This window comes from Punica granatum, chromosome 7 (genome assembly GCF_007655135.1).
Source record: "Punica granatum isolate Tunisia-2019 chromosome 7, ASM765513v2, whole genome shotgun sequence".
NCBI lineage: Eukaryota > Viridiplantae > Streptophyta > Magnoliopsida > Myrtales > Lythraceae > Punica > Punica granatum.
This window is the reverse complement of record NC_045133.1, coordinates 5,057,622-5,081,300: the sequence shown is the minus strand read 5'-3', so window position 1 is coordinate 5,081,300 and position 23,679 is coordinate 5,057,622. Positions and strand designations below refer to the sequence as shown.

The following is a 23,679-nucleotide window of genomic DNA, read 5'->3' as shown; positions in this document are numbered from 1 at the left end:
ACCTAATAATGCTTACTTCGGGATTTTTCTCAAGCCTTAATGATTCTAAGAGGAGGCTATTATTGGGGAGATAATTAACTGTTTGTAATTAGATAGCTATAAGATTTTTGGAGATGAGAGAATCTAATTGGGATGATTAAATTAGAAAAATACCGAGATCTTTGGAGATGGGGATTTTTTTTTTCACATTTTTAACCTAGGAAATTAGGGGCTGAACGTTCATACACATGAAACAGAGAAGGGAGAGAATGGAACTTTGGGAGCAAGAGGAGGTGGAGATCGAGATCGCGGTGACAGTGGCTCGAGTTGGAGGACCGGCTACATCATTCTTTCTTGTTTTTCTTCCAATACTTGTTATCAGATCGGATTTGATGTTTAACATTATGATCATGAGTTAAACAGATTCAGATGCATTGCAAAATGTATTGTCCTCCTGATTAAGTAAATGCACGATCACATTCAAGTGGGCATTGATTTCATTTGAGAAATGCTTCATCATTCACATGGGAATTCGGAGACTGTTCTGCAGATCTACGGTACAGTTTGCTAATGATTGGGTAAAAGCGCGAAAATAGAGTGCTTGACGAAAAATAATACGACAGTAGTTTGATTCAGAATAATTTGACTCTCAAGGGGAAGACTCCGCGAGATTGTGTATCAATGGAAGGATGGATAAGTACTGTCTTATTCAGAAGAAGTTCGAAGCTTCATCGATCTTCACTCGCTTTGATCATCTTGTTTACGCGATATACCAAAGGTCACTTGACGGTCGAGTGGCTTCCGGTTGCTGTCGGATTTCTTCAGGCAGGGCTTCTCCCACAACAGCATCAGCAATTGCCCTTATGGGACAACGCATCTGCGCTTGTTGTCTCAGACGGTATGCCCGAGTCTAAAAAATGACTCATCGTACTCGTTGTCAGCTTCCCCCCACCCTAGAAGACTGATAGTATTCACCAAAGGGCATCCTGGATTTGATCAGGCGGTAGATGGTGCGGTTCGGGGACGATGAAGAACACGTTCCCAGGAGTCAGGACCAACTCAGGTCTAACCACTGTCCAGGGGGAATCGAACGCTTTGGGCCGAGTGATGCAATGCCTAGGGTTCCTCCTTGTGATCTCCGCAGCAACGACCGGTTCTCTGAGGACCTCCACGTAATTCCCGGGATGGATCAACTCGAGGACACCCTTCTCCTCCTTTGTTAATGCACTCATTCTGCTGTGCTAAGTCGCTAATTGGTGTAATCCATGAAGAGAAGATGGGATAGGATTTGAGATAGTCGTTGGTGTTAATACAAAGGGTTTAGTTTGACCCAATTGGGGACAAAAATTGTGATGGCTTCTATGTTAAGGATCCTCGGATAACATGATTCTATATTTTATCTTACTCTGTTCATTTGGTTTTGTCAAATTATTCTGCTTAGGAGTTGGGACATGCAGAAAATGAGATTCAAACATTTTCAAGCAGTGTCAACTTGGAAAATGCTTTTATCTTATTGTCTAAAGCATTTCTGGGAATTATCGAACGTATTGTTTAAAATTTGAGAAATGAAAACCCAATAGAGTTAGTCTAGTGGTCAAACGACACGACTCTCTTGATAAAGAACAAAGTTCAAATCCTCCGTGCAGAAGAGTACTCTCTACTGGGTCATTTGTACAGTTTGCGTGACCAAACCTTCCATTCCTATAGGCTTATATGGTGTTCATGTGGATGTCAGGGATTAATCCATTCGGAAACCTAATAATATTATAAAAAGAAAAATCACTAACAAAGACAAAGCAAAAGAATTGAGACATCACCCTCAATCCTTATAGTACAGCATCGAAAAAGGAAGGTTAAAGCTGTAATCTGGTCCTAGAAAGCCACTAACTATGACACATTCTCAAAACACAAACATGAGTTTGTCTCGGACTCGGTGTTTGATCTTTCTTCAGTTCCTTCAGAGAACTTTGCTGACCACAAAAATTGAGTTGTTCACAAGATTCAGTTGTTCGCGCAGGTAGTGTTCCTTTCGGTGGTAGTGAAATTTCGAACAAGATGATCACTGGGAGAAATATCGACGGTAAACTCAGAGTCATATTGAGACTCTAAACTGGGAGATGGTCTAGACAAATTCGGAATCAGAACCCGACATATAGAAAGTCATCTTGCAGATCAATGAACAGCTTTATAATCTAGAAAAAGTTCAAATTTCGTAATGGCTACTTTTTCTCCCGATGCAGTTCCTCTTTTGCTACAAATCCATGTAGCTTGAGGCTCCGGTGATTTTGCAGTATCGCTTTTGATCAAAATTGTTGCACAAACAATCACTGAGTGCAATTAACAAGACAAATGAATCGTCATGATTTGTTTAAAGATCCCAAACATGAACTCGACCAAATAGACATACTCCATAACAAATCTTACAAGAAGAACAGCAAAATGTCAAATGGCTCGGATCATGCATTTAAAGATCTGAGCCACATAGAGAAATGAAAGAATTAAGTGTCGATGCAGTCATTCAGAAGGGTCGATGTTGCGAACCTTACACAAGGCTAGTCCTCAGCTCAGCCTTCTCATTCGGTCTTTGTGTAGAAGCGGACACCAACAGCTAAGCCAAGGATGACCAGCGGAACCAAAAACTGGAGGAGCTTCACGAAGAAGTCGGAAGTCTTGTCCTGATTGTACTGAGGCTGCTTCGGGGGAGCGTACGTCCTCTTTGCGGGAATGGTGGATTTGTCAATTTCACCAACGTAGAGATCATCTAGCATCTTCCTTGCACTGGTACTGTGGCCAACATCGTCAAAATCCTCGGTCGCATCTTTCGCTGTAATTACATCCATAGCTTATAAAGAATGCCGGAGTTAATGAAAAGGGAAAAGGAGGATATATTAAGGTACCTGTCGAGGAAAGCAACACTTCATCCCCACCGGGATGGTCATCCAAGAATTTAGTCACATTGTATACCTGTTTTGACAAAAAACGCGGGTTAGCCGAAGGAAGAAATTTAACGTGGCCTAAGAATGTCTCATTTTAATGAACAGACATAAACAGGAAACAAGCTGTCTATTCAAAACCAGTTGCGTTCACAATCTCCAGTTTCCAAATATCGTTGAGGATGCAAAGATTGTATGTTTGACAATCCCTAATGGTTACACCCGATGCAACCATAAACCCGAACAGAATGACTGTAGCAGACATAGTTATTTCGAGAGGTACCGAAAGTATATTATTTCCTCTTGCATCCACGAGCTCAAGTTTCTGATTGCTCAGTGGTACATCCATCCATAAGATTCAGAATCGCCTACAACCTCAAACCCGAAAAGAACTGTCCCTTTTCCATCCACGAGCTCAAGTTTCGGTCTGGATCCCACATGATTTTCCATCCATTGAGAACCCCATCTTGACAAACCAACGCAAACTTATGTTCCAACAATGCAAACCAAACCAGAAACCACACAAAATTAAACCAAAATTTGCGGACAATAAGCAAACGAGGAACACGATCCGATATTAATCGCATCCACGATGCTGATCTAAGCATCACAGATCCACACGAGACAGGCAATCTCACTGGGGCAGTCACAATGACACGGAATGAGAATATGAAATCTCAAACAGTGAATCCAACAAAACTGGAGACAACCCAAATTGTATTTGATCCATTGAGAGATTGTACGGGGAAGAATTGTTTGCCGAAAGAAGACACGAACCTTGCCGTCAATGACGAGCCAGCAGTCCTTGGAGGTGTTGTGCTCAGAAACCTCGGCCAAAGTGTAGACCTTGCCTCCTCCATCTCCGCCCATTTTTCCCCTTTCCGACACTCCCGAGAAGAAGGAAAGAAAAAACAATGGCAAAGGTGAGACCTCTGTGTCGGATCGCCTCTACCCGGCTGAGTCTAGAGAAGACGAAAGGGCAAAAGGAGGAGGAAGAAGAGGAAGAAGAGGAAGAGATAGAACGAGAGGGAGGAGAGAGCTCTGCCTCTGGCCTCTGCTCCTTTGGTGGCAATTGTAAGACGAGATGGCGAGTGGCAGATTTGATTCGACTGAGAGGGAAGGCCTTGAAATCTGAAATCGACCCTGAAGTTTTTCAAAATTTTCAGATCAGCCCGATATATACCGCGAAATACAGGCCGGGATCGGGGCTACGCAAATCGGTGGAGAAAGGTTCGAGGTGGCTCAACCCCGACCACCACAATCAGGTAGGTCGGTGGAGGCGGTGAAATGCTTCAACAACGTGGTTGAAGGGCAATGAGCCACCTCGATCCCCAACCGCGAATTATCAAATTCTAATCCAATATAAGTTCAGAAAGTCGAGGCGAGGTGGCTTGATCTTCAACTACTTAGAGCGTAGACCAAGTTGTGGGAGTGTTCTGCCTTCTAAGGACTTGGTATTTGAAGGAGGTGGCATCGGTCTGGTCATGACAATGCAAATCATGAAAATTTGCCGAAATATATACCTGAAAATCCAAAAAGAATTTTATGATAAATTGCATAAATTTAGAAAAAAGGAGGCAAGCTTAGATGGTTTCCAAAACTAATGGCTCGTGGTGTTGCACTCATCTATTTTTTTATTTTCAGCCCAAGACATTTTGTGCCAAGCACCCATAGACACGAAAAATGAGTCATTCTCAGACACAAGCTCGAGCGCTTATGCAAACTACTTTGTAACATGGAGTTTTTAAAATGATCATACATCATTAAAAAATATAAAGAATTGTCAGTAAGATTACAATAAACAAGTAAATAAATATTAAGTGGTCAAAACTTTTTGATGACTATGCAATTTAGTTGTTTTTCATCACATTATCATGAAATAGAATCGCTTGAATATCTTAGATTTTTAGAGTATGTTTGGTAACAGAGTAGTATCGTAAGAGATTTTTTTTTAAGTATATATGGGATATATGGGGCGAAAAATGACCATAATATTCATAGCTCATATTGATATAATAACTTTTTGATAATCTAAATTTTAGTCCGTTTGATTTTACAAATTAATTTTAACTCTACTTCAATCTATTCTATTTAACTCCACTTATCTTCAATTAAACAAGACAATTATTACTTTTATATTCTTCTTCAATTTTTTAATTATTTAATTTAATTTTTAATATTAAATTATATCAATTATTTAATACTTTTTTCACAATTCAACAATACAATCATTACTTTATTTTAACTATTCATTAATTTTTCACATTTTTCTCATAATTCAACAACACAATCATTACAAATCAACTAAAATCAAAATTCAACTTTATTCAACTATAAAACCAAATACAACATTAACTTCTCCCTTGCAGCTCGTCAAATTGGGCCGTAGCTTTTACTTGAGACGGGAGTTAGAAACTCAAAGAGTAGTTGTTAGTTCTACTGCTGGGATGCGATGCAACGACTAACTAATGAGCTCGGTCCAGTTCGATGTTTCAACTACGTTCAGTAGATGATGATATCGAATGAAACCAACCCGGAAACGCTGCATTTAGAAGAACTATTTCTTGTGTCATCTTTTCAATCCCGTTCAGCTTTGGTTCCATTTTTAGATTTGATTTGTTTATTTTATCCCCAGGTATCTTTTAAGAACCAAACCTCGAAAACTCGATGCTTCTGGTTAGGGACAATGGATGATCTCCTCCTGTTATCTCTTTTTATTTTTATTATTATTTTAAATTACAAAACTACCCCATCCGAGCCACCTGGGTTCATAAGTAGGGTGGGTCGGCAGTGTGGTCCGATGACTGAGATGGCCGAGGTTCAATTAAATAGTTTTTTACTCCATAGTTATTAATGGATATAGTCAGTTTTGGTTTTCAACTCTTGCCACTTTTATCCTAAATTATCTTTTAGCAGTTCTTACCTTAACCTTTCAATTTTTTTTTTACCACTTTAGTAGTGACTTACAGATTCTATCAATATACATTTTCTGTTTAAAAATTGATTTTTTTTAATCTCAACTATAATTTCAAAATAAAAAGAAAAAGAAAAAGGGAAGGGTAGAACAGACAGGGAGAGAGAGAGAGAGAGAATGACCGCGGCGATGGCCAGGTTCAGCGAGCTCGATTGTTTGTGGGGGTTGGCGATGCCCATAGCCCTCCCAAATCGAGATCGACCTCACCACCCCCACTCTCATCACTGATAACTTGGGCTGATATTGAGATCTCGACCTCACTGATAGCCACCACCCTTAAGAATGATGTCACTAGTGACTTGTAAGTTGTCAGATCTCAATCGATGGGGTTATGGCTACTGGCGAGGTAGCTACCCCATTGATTTAGATCTCGATCGGAATCTCAATCACAACCAAAATTATTGGGGGTGGGGGCCTTGTCGATAGGTCGCTGATGACTTTTGGATTCATCAACGACCTCATTCTCGGAGGTGGTGACCATTTGTGAGGCCTCCACCCCCAACATTTTTTAAAATATTTTGAAGTAAAATATATGAAATATATGTATGTCATATTAATTTGGGTTCCACCTACATGTCATGTAAGTTTTCCATCAATTTTGGAAGAAAAATGAAGGAGACCATAATTGGAACAAAATCAAAACATTTGATATTTTCATATAATAATTTTTTTAAAATGAGCTAAATTTGAGGTAAATTTTCAAAAATCGGTGAAATTTTTTCGGTGTTTACCTTAGTATCCGAAAGTTCAATTGGATATTGACGGATCAAGTTGAGTCGAGTCAGCTTACTAAGGATAAATCTCTCCCAACGTGAATTTTTGGTATTTATAAGGACTTAAATCTGAGATTTTATGTAAGTGGAATAAACGCTGAATCACTTGGACCAATTCACGTTGGTAAATCGGTTAATTTTTTCAATCTGAAAAGTACGATTTTTTGGTTAACAATATGCTCTCTGTTTTTTTTGCTGAAATAAAAATATGCTCTTTCTCGTTGGAAATTCGATAGGGCAGACACAATGTCGATTAATTATTGGTTAGCCGACCCAGATTTACACGGGTATGGTAGGATCGAGCACACAATATAAAAATCTTAGAAACCCTAGCACTTCCCTTATTATTTAGGGTTTTTATTGATTGAGATATCGCCACAGGGGAGAGCGGCGCAAACAGACGAGAGCGAGTCGTTGAGAGAGCGAGAGCGAGGGAGGGAGGGAGAGCAGCGGAGATGGTTTCCGGTTCCGGGATATGCGCGAGGAGGGTGGTGGTGGATGCGAGGCACCACATGCTAGGGAGGCTGGCCTCCATTGTGGCCAAGGAGCTGCTCAACGGCCAGAAGGTCGTGGTCGTCCGGTGCGAGGAGATCTGCCTCTCCGGCGGCCTCGTCCGGCAGAAGATGAAGTACATGAGGTTCCTCCGGAAGCGCATGAACACCAAGCCCTCTCACGGTCCCATTCACTTCCGTGCTCCTGCTAAGATCTTCTGGCGCACCGTCCGCGGGTACGTTTGATTCTCACTCTCTCTACCGATTTCGTAGCTCGATTCATTGGTAGTTCCAGGCAAATGCGAAATGCTCCGATGCAAGTGAGTGTAGCTGTCGTTGCTGCTGTATGCTTGTTTTGACCTTTGATTGAGCTCTTTGTTTGACTCGGCCAGTGTGTGGGATTATGAAAGTTTCTCAGTGGATTTGTTTTTAGCTGAATAGTGGATGGAATGGATTCCTATCGGAGTTCTAGTGATGGAATCTACCAAAAGGCGTTGTCTTTGTACATGTACGTTTTTGTTTGCGAGAAGTTATGTTATTGAGTTCGGTTTCGGTGTTGTCTTGGCAGAATGATTCCGCACAAGACGAAGCGGGGAGCAGCTGCTCTTGCTCGGCTGAAGGCTTATGAGGGTATCCCTCCGCCTTACGATAAGGTGAAGAGGATGGTCGTGCCTGATGCTCTCAAGTGAGTTTCTCTTGTCCCCATTAATTTCTTTTTATGTATACCACAAATCATTGGTTAAAAGTGTTTAAGTTGTTTCATTTTCCTTTGGATTTTAGGGTGTTGAGGCTTCAGAAGGGGCACAAGTACTGTCTGATGGGCCAACTGTCATCCCAGGTTGGATGGAACCACTATGATACCATCAGAGTAAGTTTCCTGTTCCTTATGGCATTACTGCCTTATCTCTCGAATTGTTGTGTTTGTCCTTGCTGTTCTATAATTCATCCCGATTTCAATCTGTGAACTTCATCACTTAAAGTAAATCGATTCTGATTGTGGTCTGGGTCATCATATATCTTGGTTTTTAATCTTCAAAAGATCTCTTTTGGTTTTACATGTTATAAATACATGAATTGCCGTCACTGCAAAGTTCTATAAGTTTCTTCTGGTATCTTTTCAACTCGTTTCCTTGGAATACAGTCATCCGTTTAGAATGCTCCCTTCTTTTGCTCCGTTTACTGAGTATGACTAAGTTATACTTCTTGTAACTCATCCACTGCAAACAGTTAATTGCAGTTTGACGTCTCAACTGAACTTCAGACCTATCTTTTCTTTTATCAGTTGCTCTATGGTAATCCGGTAACCGCTTTGTTTCTCATTGACAGGAGTTGGAGGAGAAGAGAAAGGAGAGGGCTCAGCTGGTTTACGAGAGGAAGAAGCAGCTTAACAAGCTTAGGGTGAAGGCTGAGAAGACTGCAGAGGAGAAACTCGGTTCCCAAATCGAAGTCCTTGCTTCCGTTAAATATTAAGATCCTATTAAGTTAGCTTTCTCTAGATGTTTCAAGTTTTGTTGAGGAATGCTCTATCTTTTTTTTCCAAGTTCAGACAGATCAAGAAACAGAAATGTGACTTATTTTGTGCTCGTCTCAAGCTTGTCGGTTTCGACTCATCTATAGAGGGTTTATGCTGTAGAAGGACGGAGATTGTTATATCATTGAGTTTGTGTTTGGATTGCTAGTGAACGGAATTGCTTCTCCTCCCATTACAGCACAGTGCTTCCGATAGTAGAGTTACAACTATTCAAATCTTTATCATGTTTGGGGAATGGAGATTTGCATCTTTATCATGTCTTGAGAATGGAAATGTTCGGGCATGTTGTCTCCCATGTTAGATGGAATCACCTATACGATGTTGATTCTGTTCTGTTCTGTGGTCATTCTTATATGAGATTGATCAGAGTTAAGATAACTATAATCAACCTAGAATGTTATGAATGAATGACTCTAAGGAACATGCTCATTTTAATGTTGTAGGACTCAATATTATCGATGTTCGAAATGGATGTGGAAGTTTCTCCAGATATCAGGTTACCAAATTGCAATGTCTAGATGGACTTCTTGATATAGAAGAATCTGAACCAGCTCATTGGATTTACCATGAGTCTACTCCCTTAGTACCCATTCCAAATTGCCTGTCGTGTACGTACGTGAACAATGTTGGAGCTGCTAGAGTTCGCAACGCCGAAAACATAGGATACTTCCGAGACTTTACGCCTTTTTTTTTTTTGGGGGGATACAACTAATGCGGTTTTCTTTTACTGAAAACTGGAAGGTAAAATGTTCAACGTTATATGTGAAACATGGGGGAGAAAAAGAAAATGAAAAAATGAAAAAAATATTACAAAAAGAAGGGGGAGAGCGAGCGTCGACAGCAGGGTTCGAACCTGCGCGGGCGAAGCCCAACAGATTTCAAGTCTGTCTCCTTAACCACTCGGACATATCGACTGTTTGTTGCTTTACTTCGCCCAAATTTCTTCTTTACTCAATTCATAATTTCCCCCTTTCTTAGACATATACATGCTATATATTATCACAATTTCGTCTTTGCTAAATTCCTGTTCTTAAATCAGGCTGCTAATCCCGATTTGGGAAATGGATCAAATAGCGAACCGAGCTCAAATAGTTGCGAATGGCGACTATCTACTGATTTTAGTCCAATGCAAAAAGAAATCGAACCCGCAACTCCGCTTCTATTAGCATTTGTCTTCAGGCGTCTTTTCATTCTAGAGTTAGTTCTGTCATGAGCACTCAATCAACTCCAACAACATGAAACGAATTGAGATTTAAAAAGAGAGATTCAGTTTCAGATCATCTGACGCTCAAGTAAAAGAAAGGAAATGACGGAGACTTTGAAATTGCGTGTCGATGCATTAGTTAAATGACCTTATATGGCATATACATGCGGCATGCCTTATAATTTGCTTATGCAGCAATCCATGTTACATCCTACACATGACATCTTGATTGTGTTTTCTTCTTGATGACTCCCCGACAACTCGGATCCGTCATAATTCTACTATACCCCAAATACTCCTATGTACAGCCCATGTCAGGGCGTGGCTCTTCATACTGCCTACATCAAGATTGGCCTAGTATTGCCCAAAATACGAGCCGAACCGAATCATGCCCAACCATAGTCAATAAAAAGAGCTCTTTCTCATCTTTATCATTATTATTTCACCATAATAGATGCTATGATACATGGGCAATGCTCCCTTTTACTTTGCATTATAATTCCATCTTCTTTCCCCCCCCCCCCCCCCCCCCCCCCCCCCCCCCCCCCCTTTTGGTGAATATGGAAATGCAAAAATAATTCCGAATTGTCTTCTAAGGGAAAACACCCACCCCCCCTTTCCTTCATGGAAAAGAATAATCATATGGAAACACCAAAAAATGAAAAAGATAAAAGTATAGAGAGATATGATACATTTTGAAGAGCAAGATGGATCTGAAAGCAAACCTAAAAAGAGAGAGAGAATATGTTGAAAACCTTATCATTGCATGAATATCTGGCACATGTTTGGTTATGCTGCCCCATTAAGCAATCCCATCATGCCCTCTATCTTGTAATTTCTCAATTTGGGTCTAAAACTTAATTAGGACTTCCTCAAGAATGTGAACTTAAGATGAGGTAACAGTCAGCTGTCAGATGGCAGAATGAGCAAAAAAAATTTACTGTTGAATATTTCAGAAGGCCTCTCTGTCATCGAGGGGACGTTGAACTTTTTTCGATTAAAAGGGAGGTTTACGGGTCTAGTAGAATGAAATAGAAAAAGAAAGATGTTGAATTTATTATGGTTTTCTACGCACAGGTTGTTAGCGAGAATAGAATTATCGTTCTACGATACAAAGATTACTATATCAGTTGCACCATCTTTCTCTAAGATCAACAGAAGATACATTGAGGGATAGAAGAAGTTGCCCCTTAATTGAGAAATTCCATACGTGAGCATTGTTAGTGTAATTCGACAGCCATATTCGTATTGTATTGAGCAATGCACTGCGATCACTTTCAGTTGATCGGACGGATAACAACTCACGAGTAACGGTCACTTCGATTGACTCCGGTTTCCATCTATCTATCTATCTATGTCTATCTATGTTTTAAACTTGGAAGACCAAGTCTAAGAAGTGAAAAGACAGAGAAATGCCCTTTTTGCCTTTTTTTATATCCTTTTTCTCTTCTTCTGCAAGTTAACTGCTACTCTTCTCTTTCCAACTACTGCCAACAATTGCTAGTGTTAGTTGTTATGGACGAAGAAGAAATCATCACAGCATGATATGATTCTACTTCCCACAAATCATTACACACCTCATCATTAATCTTCTCTCTGAATTCATGTTCTTTCACAGTGAAACAAGAATTTAATATGTCTTGTCACCCATTATTCTTAAATTCCAACTTGCCAACCCACTTTGTCTCAAAACAAAAAAGGAACTTCATCCTACTTCCCTTCCTTGTATACACTTTATGCCACTTTCATCGGTTTCGTGTACACAGACTGGAAGAGCTCTTGACTCTATCATGGGAACAGGACATTTCCAGTTCAGTTTGGTTGTGTTGTGTGGCTTTTGTGCAGTTGGACTCTGTGACCCGGAAGGTGTGTTCTGTTGTTAATTTTCTGTTTGCTTTGCCTCGCTCTTCGTTTTATACGGTCGGACTTCATGTCAGAATCCCTTCTCTCTGCGATTCTCAGTCTCTCGCATTTTCATGTTCAATATCATCAAAAGTTTCAATTGTTGGTCTTACTTGCGTCTGTGCTTCGATTTCCTAGCAAGGTTTCGAACTAAAATGAACATATATTCTTGCTGCAATAGGTTTCTCGCGTTTTTGTGTTCAATATCATCAAAGGTTTCAGTTGTTGGAATATGTTTTACATTTCCATGCTTTTTTCTTTTTTGGTGAACATTTTTCTTTTCCCGGTGACTGCATTTCCACGCTTTTACTTTTCGTGTGTGCTTCGATTTCCTAGTAAGTTCCAAACTAAAGTGAACGTGTATGATTAGCTTTTTTCGTTAAATATGCTTGAAATTGTGCTCTGTCTGATGTTTTGTAGCCTGACATGTCTTATCGCAATGATCCAAACAAATTCTCACTTCCTAGAACTAAAATAAGTACAATGTTTGCGAACATCCTCCTTAATTTTGACAGGTTTCTTGAGTCTGGCATGCGGTGGGACAAGGAGTTACGTTGATTCTTTGAATATTTCTTGGATCCCTGATGGTGAATACATAACCACGGGACAAACTATTTCTGTTAGCTATGTCGACAGCAGCAGCACATCTCCAACCTCGAACACTTCACTTCGATTCTTCCCTGATTCCTCGAAGCGCAATTGCTACCAGCTACCGCTAAAGAACACTTCCTCCCTCGCCCTCATCAGGACCCGGTTCATGTACAAGAACTATGATGGGAAGCAGGAGCCGCCAGTGTTTTCCGTTTCCCTTGGGACGGCCATTGCCAGCACAGTCAATTTAAGTAGTAATGATCCGTGGATGGAAGAACTCGTGTGGCCTCTGTCCAAGGACTCGATCTCATTTTGCTTGCATAGGATCCCGAATGGCGGGTCCCCTGTGATATCCACTATTGAAGTTAGACCACTTCCTGAGGGTGCTTATAGGAGTGGGCTCGGAGATTCCCCAAACAAGTCGCTCCGGAAGGCTTATCGGATTGACTGCGGACAGACAAACGACTCCCTGAGGTGAATCGTGATAACTATTTTATGACCAATTCCTTACAACCTTGAACCTGTAGGCCCCCTAGTGCACAAAAAACACAAACAACAAATAAGGGAACGAGGTTACTACGACTCAAAACTGAGCTTAAGCTTTGAAAGCTTAGGTGTTAATCTCATACTTCGTATCAGTTTTGGCCTAAACCGATAACTTGTTTGGAAATGTTTCCTAAGACAGTCAATGACTTTAGAATTTCAGAAAATCCAGTTTGGCTCGGTCCATTACCTAATTTTTCGGGCAAATCCGATAGTTCGGCAGAAACTTTGTTGGTCAAATGTGCACCAACAATGTATCTAGCAACGATAACAGTTACTTGCCATACACTTCATCTTTCCATGTCCGGCTAATGTCTACTATGGCTTGTGCTCTTTTTTTTGTTGCATTCAGGTATCCTTTGGACCCGTATGACCGTATATGGGATCCTGACAAGAGCTTCTCACCCTTCCATGTATCAACAGCCTTCAAGATCCAATCGAACTCCATCCTTTCAGGGACTGCAGAGGATCTGCCCGCTGCCGTTCTTGCAACAGCAAGAGTTCTAGCTCGAAAAGATACCTTAACTTATAGCTTCCTTCTTGACACATTAGCCGATTACTACATCGCCCTCTACTTTGCGGGCATTCTCCCCATCTCCCCTTCATTTGATATCTTAATCAACGGTGACATTGTCTGGTCAAACTATACAGTAGAGGTGTCCGGTGCCAGTGCTCTGTATTTCACTCGGAAAGGACTCGATAGCCTCAATGTTACGCTCAGGAGCACAAGCTTTTCCCCTCAAGTGAATGCAATCGAAGTGTATGAGGTTTTGGATATTCCTGCAGAAGCTTCCTCAACCACAGGTGACAACACCATGCTCTCTCGATTCCAACATCATGCCCAGTTTTGAGCAAAGAAATTTGTTGGACAATTTTCTATTCTGCTAACAACAAAATATTTAAAAAATGCAGTTTCAGCGCTTCAAGTGATACAGCAATTTATCGGTCTCGATCTTGGGTGGGAAGACGACCCATGCTCACCGTTCACGTGGGACCATATTACCTGTCATGGAAGCCGAGTAACATCTCTGTACGTAAAACTCTGGACTTTTCATTTCCCGAATCTTTTCTCAAGTATGTCAAAGTTTAATTTTAGTTGGTTGGTGTTCTTTTAGGGATCTGTCCAACATCATTCTAAGGTCTATAAATCCCGCGTTTGGGGACTTGCTCGATCTTAAGACACTGTAAGATTGATCTTTCGTGTCATTGCTTCAGAGTTATGTATTTGTCATGCATTATTCTCATGGTCTGTTACCACATTTCCCGGTTCTGTGCTTATAGCGACTTGCATAACACGTCACTTGCTGGAGAGATCCAGAACTTGGGCAGCCTGCAGAACCTTGAGAGGCTGTAAGTAACTATAAATTCTGCGTGACCGATATATGATTGGGGAACTATTTACTTTGACGCCCGTGTGCTTATGCAGGAAATTACTTGACTGTACTTTTCAGGAACTTGAGTTTTAACGGGCTCGCGTCTTTCGGAGCAGACTGGGAAACATTAGTTAGCCTGCGAGTCCTGTAAGTTTCTCATCGTACTTTGGGAAGAATGAAAACTGTTTAAAGAGTATCAAAGCTACCACTCCGAAGTAGCTTTCCTGACATTTTCATGCCCGCTGTTTTCTACATTCGAAACGACTCAGGGACCTGCAACACAACAGCTTAAAAGGAAAAGTGCCAGACAGCTTAGGAGAGCTGAAAGACCTTCGCCTGCTGTAAGACCAAAAATGATCATCACTGACTAGCCCTCTATTCTTCCATTAATTTATAACCAAACAATGCCTTAAGTTCGAGATTCGGCAAACAACATGCTAAAAGATCCTTGTCCTAACGAAATTTCTGCTGCAGGAATCTTGAAAACAACATGCTAGAAGGCACCTTACCACAGTCTCTGAACAGAGACAGTCTCAATGTCCGGTAAGCCAAATGAATCTTTTTTCATCTGTTTGCCTTTTCTCTGAGAGAACTAATGTAAACAACGTTATTCTCTTCTTGTGCAGAACATCAGGAAACTTATGCCTCTCCTTTTCTGCAATAACATGTGATGATTCCAATGAGGCAGCATCCAGTCCGGCAATGCAAGCTCCACAAGTAACTATTGTTGACAAGAGGAAACACCCAAGAAATACTCGGTTACCAATAATACTCGGAGTTGTCGGAGGAGTCCTACTAGCACTTCTAGTGATTTCGCTTGTTGCGTTCATATATAAAAGGACTGAAAGAACTGAAAGCGCACTTACAGCAAGTAAGAGAATTGTTCATCTCTGATGAGTCTTGATTTTTACTCTTAGGTTGTTACCTTCCTTTCAGTCATATAGATCAAGAGAGTTTCGAATTTGTTAGGGGCAGCAATGGACATGAAGAACTGGAATGCTGCCGCAAAGATATTCTCATACAAGGAGATCAAGTCTGCAACGAACAACTTCAAGGAAGTCATCGGCCGAGGAAGTTTTGGAGCCGTTTACCTCGGAAAGCTTCCTGATGGAAAATCAGTTGCAGTCAAAGTTCGATTTGACAAATCCCAGCTCGGAGCTGATTCTTTCATCAACGAGGTGAAACTGATCTTCGTGCCCACTTAGTCGAGAATCCTTATTTGCTACAACGAAAGATTTCAATTTTGTGACTTGAATTTACATATGTTACATATTCGTAGGTACATCTTCTCTCACAAGTCTGCCATCAGAACCTCGTTTTTTTTGAAGGGTTCTGTTACGAGTCCCAAAGGCAAATCCTAGTATACGAATACTTACCCGGTGGATCCTTGGCCGACCACTTATATGGTTAGTTACTTGCGAGAAAAGACACAGCTTATCTTAATTAACAAAATTGCTATTAATGATTGGTGTTGTTTAGGTACGAGCAGTAAGAAATCAGTTTCCCTAAGTTGGGTTCGCAGACTGAAGATTGCTGTTGATGCTGCGAAAGGTAATGAAAGATGTCTTCTTCTTTTTTTTTTTAATTTTGAGAACAATCAAATTTTTCTCATAGACCACTATTGACTCAATGTCATTTATTTTTCAAGGACTGGACTATCTACACAACGGGAGCGAGCCAAGGATTATACACCGGGACATAAAGTGCGGCAATATACTATTGGATAAGGACATGAATGCAAAAGTCTGTGACTTTGGGCTTTCCAAGCAGATAACCCGAGAAGATGCGACTCACGTGACGACTGTTGTCAAGGGCACTGCCGGTTATCTCGATCCTGAGTAAGCACATTTCCCCAAAAACATATAATAATTTCGAGTAATAGCCTCGACAAGGGACAAAAGTACAAGCTACACATATACTTATATCTCTCTGCTTACTGCTCCATATGTTGATTTGCAGATATTATTCCACTCAGCAGCTGACGGAGAAAAGCGATGTTTACAGCTTTGGAGTCGTCCTGCTGGAGCTCATCTGCGGACGAGAACCGCTTAGTCATACAGGGACCCCTGACTCCTTCAACTTGGTTTTATGGGTAGGGCAGTTTTCTTGCATTCTCATCCCGGATCTGGCATTCCCAGAGGCAGCACCATTTGGTTTTGGCAACTCGATTTTCGGTTTTCTGCTTTCTCCTGTAATAGAAGTGCTGATAATTCCTTTATCTTCAATTCCTCCTGGAAAAAGCAACCATGGTCTGTCATGCTTCAAAGAAGCAGGCTTCTTTTGAAATATAATCCAAAATTTATAAACTTCCTCTGTTTTCAAAGAGAAAGTAAAACGGAAACTGTCCCAAACTTCCTTGGCCATATTTTATATCCAATCATCAACTTCGAGACCTCGAGCAGATACCAAAATCCTTATTTTCTTCTCTTTCGGTCAAAATTTTGCAGGCGAAGCCATATCTGCAAGCCGGTGCATTTGAGATCGTGGATGAGAGACTAAACGGATGTTTCGATGTGGAAAGCATGAAAAGGACAGCAATAGTTGCCGTGAGGTCCGTGGAAAGAGATGCTTCGCAGAGGCCAACCATGGCAGAGGTCCTTTCAGAGCTCAAAGAAGCTTACAGCATTCAGCTTTCTTATCTTGCGTCTTCAGGACACATGAACTAGTACATTCGGAAACACAAGAAGTCGAACCCGAGGACTCCTTCCCCCAAAAAACATCCTTCTTATTTTTTTTCCAGTGCTGAGCATGTAAAATGGGATTGTTTATATTTATCAGACACTTCATAAATATATATAGTGAGGGAGATCTGGCAACCTAAATTATCATGGATACCTTGGTGGACACTACAGCAATAAGATCTCAAGAATTCTGATCCTTTAGTTGCAAGGCTGCTTGTGATTTGTATAAGGCAAGGTTCGAGGCCGAATTAATCACAATCCGAAGCTCCTATTGTTGCAACTCGTTTCTCCTCCCGCATCTAATTATGCTAGTGCTACAAACAATTTTTCTATTAATAGGATAAGCAACAGTAGGACAATTTGTCTCAAATCTATTACAAGGAGTTCATGAGGATGGTGATCAAACAAATTGTTGCGATTACCATCGAAATATAATGAAGCAACTATACTCCTCTGTAATCCGTAAGCCCGTGCTGGTAGTGTGGTTCCAGCAGCAAACTATGTTGAGTAGCGGTGTCGCAGGAAGAGAAACAGTGCTGTAAACGCGGCTATCGCATATGGGAAGATGGTCCAAATTCCCTGCATAATTATGAAAACAGTATTACTCTTCATAACTATTACTCATATTGCTACTGCAATTAATAGAATATGGATAGAAAGGATTATTCAGCGAGAAAATAATTTCGCACCACGGCAGTTGCAACAGTAGCCAGAGCAAATAGTGGGCGTTCCCTTAGCAAGAATCCTATAAGCAACTGTGATCAGATAAAATATCAGTTTAGTCTGATATCAAGGAAAGAACAAAACCTTTATGAAGAACGATTGTGTTGAAACTCGTTTTGGAAATTTAAAATCAGAAAAATTTCTGTATTGTATCACATAGATGGGATCCACCTGCACTGGAAGAGTGACCAATCCTCCACAGCAGACTCCGGCAAAAAAGAATTCTGGAGATATTCCCTGAGATCGATATTCATATTCATAAATTTTATATCCAACATTTACCTAGGCAGGTTAGCTAAACAGATATACGAGATAGGACAGTTATCCCCAAAAAAATAGCTCATGGAGATTTGGGTATTGAAAACTGCTTGAACAATTTTGGCCTTCTATGCATAAATCAACAAGGACTTACCAGGGCCCCTGCAAGGAAAGCCGTTGGATTTCTCACTCCCAGTGAAAATCGTTCCACTGCAAATGGAATTGTGAGAAATAGATAATAAATAATTGATGTAGATAATATGAAACAAGATGAACATGAAAAGGTAAAGCAATACATTATCAGATACACAAATTGCAGTGTAAATAGAACCACAAACTACGAAGACTTGGAAATTATTACAAACTGCAGAATATAGGAAAAAGATCGGTCCCAGAACGCACCAAAACCTATGAGATTGCCATATTTCTGTACAGCTTGAGTTATATTTACAGCCTTCTCTCTTCCTATGCCTAACTGCATATGGCATCATAGAAATGAACAAATAGGCAGAAATAAAACAAGATATGGTATAGAGACGAGGGACAAAATTCCAGTATCATCTGCAAGACATCCGGTGCTATGAAATATATACGGGTGTAAAAAACATAAATTAAGCAAAAAGCAAACCTTAGAGCAAACATCATCTGATGCTCCTGATTGTGTAAAAGCCTTTCCAAGATAAAATGGTATCATATCACTGATGCAAACTCCCCTGAGATTTCTAAATTGTGTGAGTTTTCATTCCATTTTAACAGATAATACTCAATAGACAATGCACTGAAAAATGACTGGAGAAGACCACGAACCAGTATACCCAGATAACTGTTGACAGAATATAAGGAGTATTTCTGGAGAAAGATTCAGCGAATGATTGCCATGTCCCATCAAGAGATAGCATCCGAGACAAAGTGATACCAACCTGAAACAGTTTCATCCACTCACCAGTTGAAACGATAAATATAGATTGTAAAAGACAAACCAAACCGAAGGTAGTAGATAACTGAGTTTGTCAAACAGAAGTACCACTAGAAAGGACAGACCCAAATATTTAAAGCCTCTTCACTGATAAAAAGTCCAGAGCCTGCTGCCATTAGCAGCCAAAAGTAGACCCATCTGCATGCAGTTCAGCAGAGGCTGAAAAATGAATTATTGCAGATCAACCTAATTTCGATAGATTTCAACATTAAGAACCTGAGCATAAATTTATCAGATTCAGCTATTCAAATATCATAAGGGCATAGTCTCTCTAGCTTCAAGTTGCCCAGAGATAAGGTATTCATGTTTTCACCAAAGACCATGATATGGAACTGCATAAAGTGACCTAGAACAACCAGCATTCATACCCTGGTGCATACTCCGGGATAAAAACTTTGTAACCAAAAGCTTTAAAACTAAAACTGGCAGGAGGTGACGCCACTAGCTGAGAGGCTGAGTTTTCTGCTAGAACCTTAAACCCGAGAGTGGCCCCAAGAGTATTCTGCTTGACTAAAGATATTACAGTTATTATAGCTGCTAAACCAATGGCAATTGCTAATTTCACGAGAAATGAATTCCCTCCATTGTTGAGCATCTCTCGCTTAATTTGGAAAATCTCGTTATCAACCCCATCTAGCCCATCTGGTTTGTCCTTAGAGCTGGTGGTTTCGAAGACTTCTCCATCACCCTCTCGGAAGCTCGATACTCTATACTTGAAAAAGAGGAAAAGTAATTAACTTCACAATCAACCTATCCCGTGAAGTACGAATAAAATACTAAGCATAATAATCATATAGAGATCTGCCATGGGGAATTGATGCTTAAAAAAAGAAGGCGTGGAAAGTGTGTCCACCCCACAAAGAACATTAGTTCACCATACACAATTGAAATCCTGAGCAATTGGATGCAATGCTTCTTCGCTAGATCAACAACCACGGGGAAAACTTTGGGATCAAATACATAAACAAGAGAACCAATCATCCGATGATGAGTCTGAACCTTGAACATCAATAGAAAATATAAGGACAAAACTAAAACTACACTCTCTCTTGGTCCTTTCAATGTCATCCAATCTTCCATCTCCCTCGAACAAACTCAAAAGTACAGAAAATCTGAGCTGCTCAGCCCATGTACTGACTGTCAACAGTGGCACCTAAACAACTTGACACTCGTCAAAGCCATGACTTGACACATCATAACTGAGGACATGAAAGTTTAACATTAGCAGTTGAGACAGTTAAAACAGTGTTAGCCAAGCTTCGTCCTTGTCTGAAGTCGACCCGACAATCAATCGCATTAGAAACAATCCACTGATAATCAAAAGAACCCACATTCTCTTTGCTTATGTCTTTCTTGACTTAAAACAAGAGAAAACATGAACATATTCCAACCAATCAATCTCTCGTTCATCTCTCAGCAATTCCATGCCCAGAAAGATCGAGGGAGCGGAGGCAAACAAGATGAACCTGAAAGTCGGGCACTTTGAGAGAGGAGGTACTGTCAGCCACTTCACATTCTTGTTCCTGCCCAAGAGCAACACCCTGCTACCGGCGACCGCAGAGGAGCAAGAACAGAGCTTGGCGGGTCGTGGTCTGAGAAGGGTCGGGCTTAGGGCCGACCCATTTACGGGAACGGCCATTGCAGGCGTTTCGAGACGGAGCGGACGCTGAACTGCGAGGCGAAGATCAGAGCTGAGGTTGAGGGAAGCGACTCGGAGTTCCGACAGCAGAGGATGGGGAGAAGCAGGGCAAGCAAATGGAGCAGAGACAGTCAGAGAGAGATTTGATTATGAGGAGGTTTATGTAGGCAAGTGGCTCGACGGGAATGGTGGTTATGGTGAAAGCTTGGAAGCATCGTTGGGTAGACGGGAACAATACGCCTCATCGATTTTTTTAAGTGAGATTTGGTCCTCGAGGAAATTTCATTTTGCACCCTAAGTTTTACATTCTTCCATTTTGAGTCCATGCAGTTTGATCACTGGTCCCGTCTTGACCTGCACCACAATTCTCACCTAGGAGTAGAAGCGAGGTGAGACAATTCGCCAACGGTTTAGACCCGGCCAGATGAAATCTCAAATATGGCTCGATCTTATTGAGCTTGAGCCTAACTAGCCAGTTGAGCGAGCCATGCTGAGCTCAACAGAGTTCGTTTCGAAAACTCCGCGAGCCTGTAATAGTATTTTTATGTTGTATGTTTACGAGATTATAATTATTGATTTTGTTTCGTGTCTATCTGTGATTTCACCCCATCTTCGATGATCTTGGTAAAAATTTAAGGACGTAAGCACTGATACGGACCATAATGAGGAAAAACCCTCACCTAAAGAAAAAAGAATCTCTCTATCTCCCTCTAGCCATCTCGACCACCGGAGTTCGTACTTCCCGCCACCGTTCTCCACCGTCAACAACCAGAATCAGGCTTCGTGCTCCATTAAGCACCACGGAAGAATTCAAGACAAATGGCTTTAGGGAATGGGGATGCTTTTATTCGAGTACACTTAATCTGTATCCATAACTGGATTCATTATGTGGTCAGATTTATATATCCATTGAAATGTTCATCACTCGACATGCGGTTAATCATCACATGTAATGCAAACTGCATAATATATGATTTCGGCGTTTTCAAGTTGTCTTGAGTTCATATATAGAGTGAGGTTCTCGACCATTCTGTTTTAATAGGTTATTTATGGTTCCTGCGAGTTAAATACGCAGCAGATCAATGGTCCACTTTGTAGGAGATAACATATCGTAAAAATTACAGGGAGCCCGAACTCGTGAATCCTAAGTTCGAACAACTAATTGTATGCAATTTATTTATGCTACTCGGCATTGAAGCTCCCAACAAATATATTCTGTCAAGCTCGGAAGAAAAGGCGCAGGCCCAAAAAATCCACGTTCAATAGGAGAAACTGGGATGCCTCTAATTTATACATATCGCAAAATGAGATATCTGTCGAATACAAGTATTTATTTGTAAAATAAACATATTAATTTGAAAATGGTAGACATGATAATAGAAAAAAGATCCACCAAAATTACTCATTTTCTGTTTAATTATTTTCATTAATAAAATCATATAATCTGAAACAAAATATGCACAGCCGCATCCGTTCCGGGGGCTTTAAATTTAAAAGGTATTAAAGATGTAATGTAGAACTAATTACATTTTTTTTTCTGAATTCTTTAAAATCATGGCATTAATCTAATTATTAAATGTTTAGTGAAAATGCAACGTAGGTTGATTCAAACAATTCGACCTTTGTTTCGCTTAAGCAAGGTTTCGGGTTCGAGTCCTTATGAGTGTAGAAAATCCATGCTGGGAGAGTTTTACTCCTTAGTGGGCTTACTCGGTTCGACTAGATTAGTCGAAGTCTAATTGATCTTCCGAATATCGAGGTTCATGCCAAAAAAAAAATTGGGTCATGTTTCCCTTTTTTTTTTTTTGTAAAGATAAAGTGGATCTAGGAAGGAAAGGCACCCTTCTTGGCGGTATTGAGCAGCCCCAATATTCCATCTTAATGACAAACATGCGTGGAAGAGAGGCCTTGATTTGGGCATGAATTCGGGTTCGCATTAATATAACACTTATTATACCTCGGGTCAAATTTAGCGCACAATATTTTTAAACTCGGATCCAATTTGAATATAACATGATTCTTGATATGGAAGAGGTTGAAAAGCCAAGATGGAGAATGGTCTTGGATCCCGACTCCAGTCGTAGGAGTTAAATGGAACCGAATTTGAATCAGCTCGACTGAATGAGTGAAAGTACAAGAGCAAAGATTAGCAAATGCACATTTCATGTTGAATTATGCCATGTTGTACTAGTAAAACTGAACCATGTCATCGAGGGGTAAGATTAAACCATGTCATTGAGAGGTAAGATTGAGCCATGTCATCAAAAGATAAGGCCTAGTGCGGGTCATAAAAAATAAGTGAGGAATTGGAATCGGAATGAAACATTCTGATTGTAAGTGTTTGGTTTAGGGGAATCGGAAACCAATTCTCTTATACGAGGGAATTGATTTCCCATGTCGGGGAATTGCTCATTCTCAGGGAATGGAGAAGGGGGAATCAAAATTATTTTATTTTATTTTTATAATCTAATGTTGGATTGAAAATTCGATTAAAAATGAATTTTTTCTTTTGTAAATGGTCAATGAACAATAAATTGATAGAACGATTAACAGTTCTCAAGATCAACAAACATAGTCAACACATTAATTGGTTGAGTATCTCGTCGATCAATGATTCGACAAACACACTCAACAATTTCAAGATATGTTATATAAATGATTGATTGAACCACATGAATACTTGTTAATCGTTAACTTGAAATATTACAAATAGTAATCACATATTGAAATTTGATTCCAATTCCATAGGCAATAAACCAAACAAAAACTGAAGGTAATGAATTCCGGTTCCTTATTAAACCAAACAAAAATGGGAATTTGTCATTCCGATTTCATCCTATTCGTTTCATTTCCGTTTCATGCATAAACCAAACAGGTTTCAATATCGCACATCAGATTATAGAAATTCAACTTATTTCTTTATGCTTTTCTTCCTCCCTAAATACTAGAATCATAATTTGATTCGAAGGTCGGAGACTTGAATTGGGCAAAGACCGAGAGCATGAGTTATGTTGCGAATGTGCAAGATCGTAGAATCCATGGCATATGAATCCCCCTCACCATTATTTCTGGCTTCTCAATAAGAATATTTACTGCAAAGAAAGTAAA

General features: G+C 40.3%; 4 protein-coding genes and 1 non-coding gene across 7 annotated transcripts; 2 read left to right on the top strand and 3 right to left on the bottom strand.

Annotated features, from left to right (window-relative positions):
* Positions 1-2,288: 2,288 nt before the first annotated feature.
* Positions 2,289-4,167, bottom strand: LOC116212861 (cytochrome b5-like). Its single transcript, XM_031547584.1, has 3 exons — positions 3,690-4,167; positions 2,877-2,943; positions 2,289-2,803 (listed from the first exon to the last, which is right to left on the bottom strand). Exons 1-3 carry the CDS (start codon positions 3,780-3,782, stop codon positions 2,553-2,555), a joined length of 411 nt encoding a protein of 136 aa, XP_031403444.1. The 5' UTR covers positions 3,783-4,167; the 3' UTR covers positions 2,289-2,552.
* Positions 4,168-7,025: 2,858 nt separating this feature from the next.
* LOC116215410 (60S ribosomal protein L13a-4) lies at positions 7,026-8,833 on the top strand. Its single transcript, XM_031551112.1, has 4 exons — positions 7,026-7,386; positions 7,719-7,835; positions 7,931-8,018; positions 8,477-8,833. The coding sequence occupies exons 1-4, from the start codon at positions 7,115-7,117 to the stop codon at positions 8,618-8,620; spliced, it is 621 nt and encodes a 206-aa protein (XP_031406972.1). The 5' UTR covers positions 7,026-7,114; the 3' UTR covers positions 8,621-8,833.
* A 680-nt stretch (positions 8,834-9,513) lies between these two features.
* TRNAS-UGA lies at positions 9,514-9,595 on the bottom strand. The gene has a single exon. It is a non-coding gene; the product is annotated as a tRNA-Ser (tRNA).
* A 1,957-nt stretch (positions 9,596-11,552) lies between these two features.
* On the top strand, positions 11,553-17,171 carry LOC116214666 (probable LRR receptor-like serine/threonine-protein kinase At5g48740). Of its 2 annotated transcripts, none has more exons than XM_031550077.1 (16): positions 11,553-11,751; positions 12,303-12,852; positions 13,274-13,725; positions 13,834-13,951; positions 14,037-14,105; positions 14,203-14,271; positions 14,373-14,441; positions 14,564-14,635; positions 14,769-14,837; positions 14,921-15,165; positions 15,270-15,472; positions 15,574-15,700; positions 15,774-15,845; positions 15,943-16,132; positions 16,254-16,386; positions 16,742-17,171. In XM_031550077.1, the coding sequence occupies exons 1-16, from the start codon at positions 11,622-11,624 to the stop codon at positions 16,958-16,960; spliced, it is 2,787 nt and encodes a 928-aa protein (XP_031405937.1). In that variant the 5' UTR covers positions 11,553-11,621; the 3' UTR covers positions 16,961-17,171. The 2 variants fall into 2 exon arrangements, with proteins under 2 accessions (XP_031405937.1, XP_031405936.1); XM_031550076.1 differs by having other exon boundaries at positions 11,554-11,751; positions 15,264-15,472.
* Positions 17,162-20,776, bottom strand: LOC116214667 (inner membrane protein BB_0250). 2 transcript variants are annotated; one of them, XM_031550078.1, is made up of 10 exons: positions 20,399-20,773; positions 19,301-19,639; positions 18,998-19,070; positions 18,764-18,876; positions 18,585-18,669; positions 18,359-18,431; positions 18,111-18,166; positions 17,870-17,935; positions 17,665-17,730; positions 17,162-17,554 (listed from the first exon to the last, which is right to left on the bottom strand). In XM_031550078.1, the coding sequence occupies exons 1-10, from the start codon at positions 20,569-20,571 to the stop codon at positions 17,474-17,476; spliced, it is 1,125 nt and encodes a 374-aa protein (XP_031405938.1). In that variant the 5' UTR covers positions 20,572-20,773; the 3' UTR covers positions 17,162-17,473. The 2 variants fall into 2 exon arrangements, with proteins under 2 accessions (XP_031405938.1, XP_031405939.1); XM_031550079.1 differs by lacking the exon at positions 19,301-19,639 and having other exon boundaries at positions 20,399-20,776.
* Positions 20,777-23,679: the final 2,903 nt, after the last annotated feature.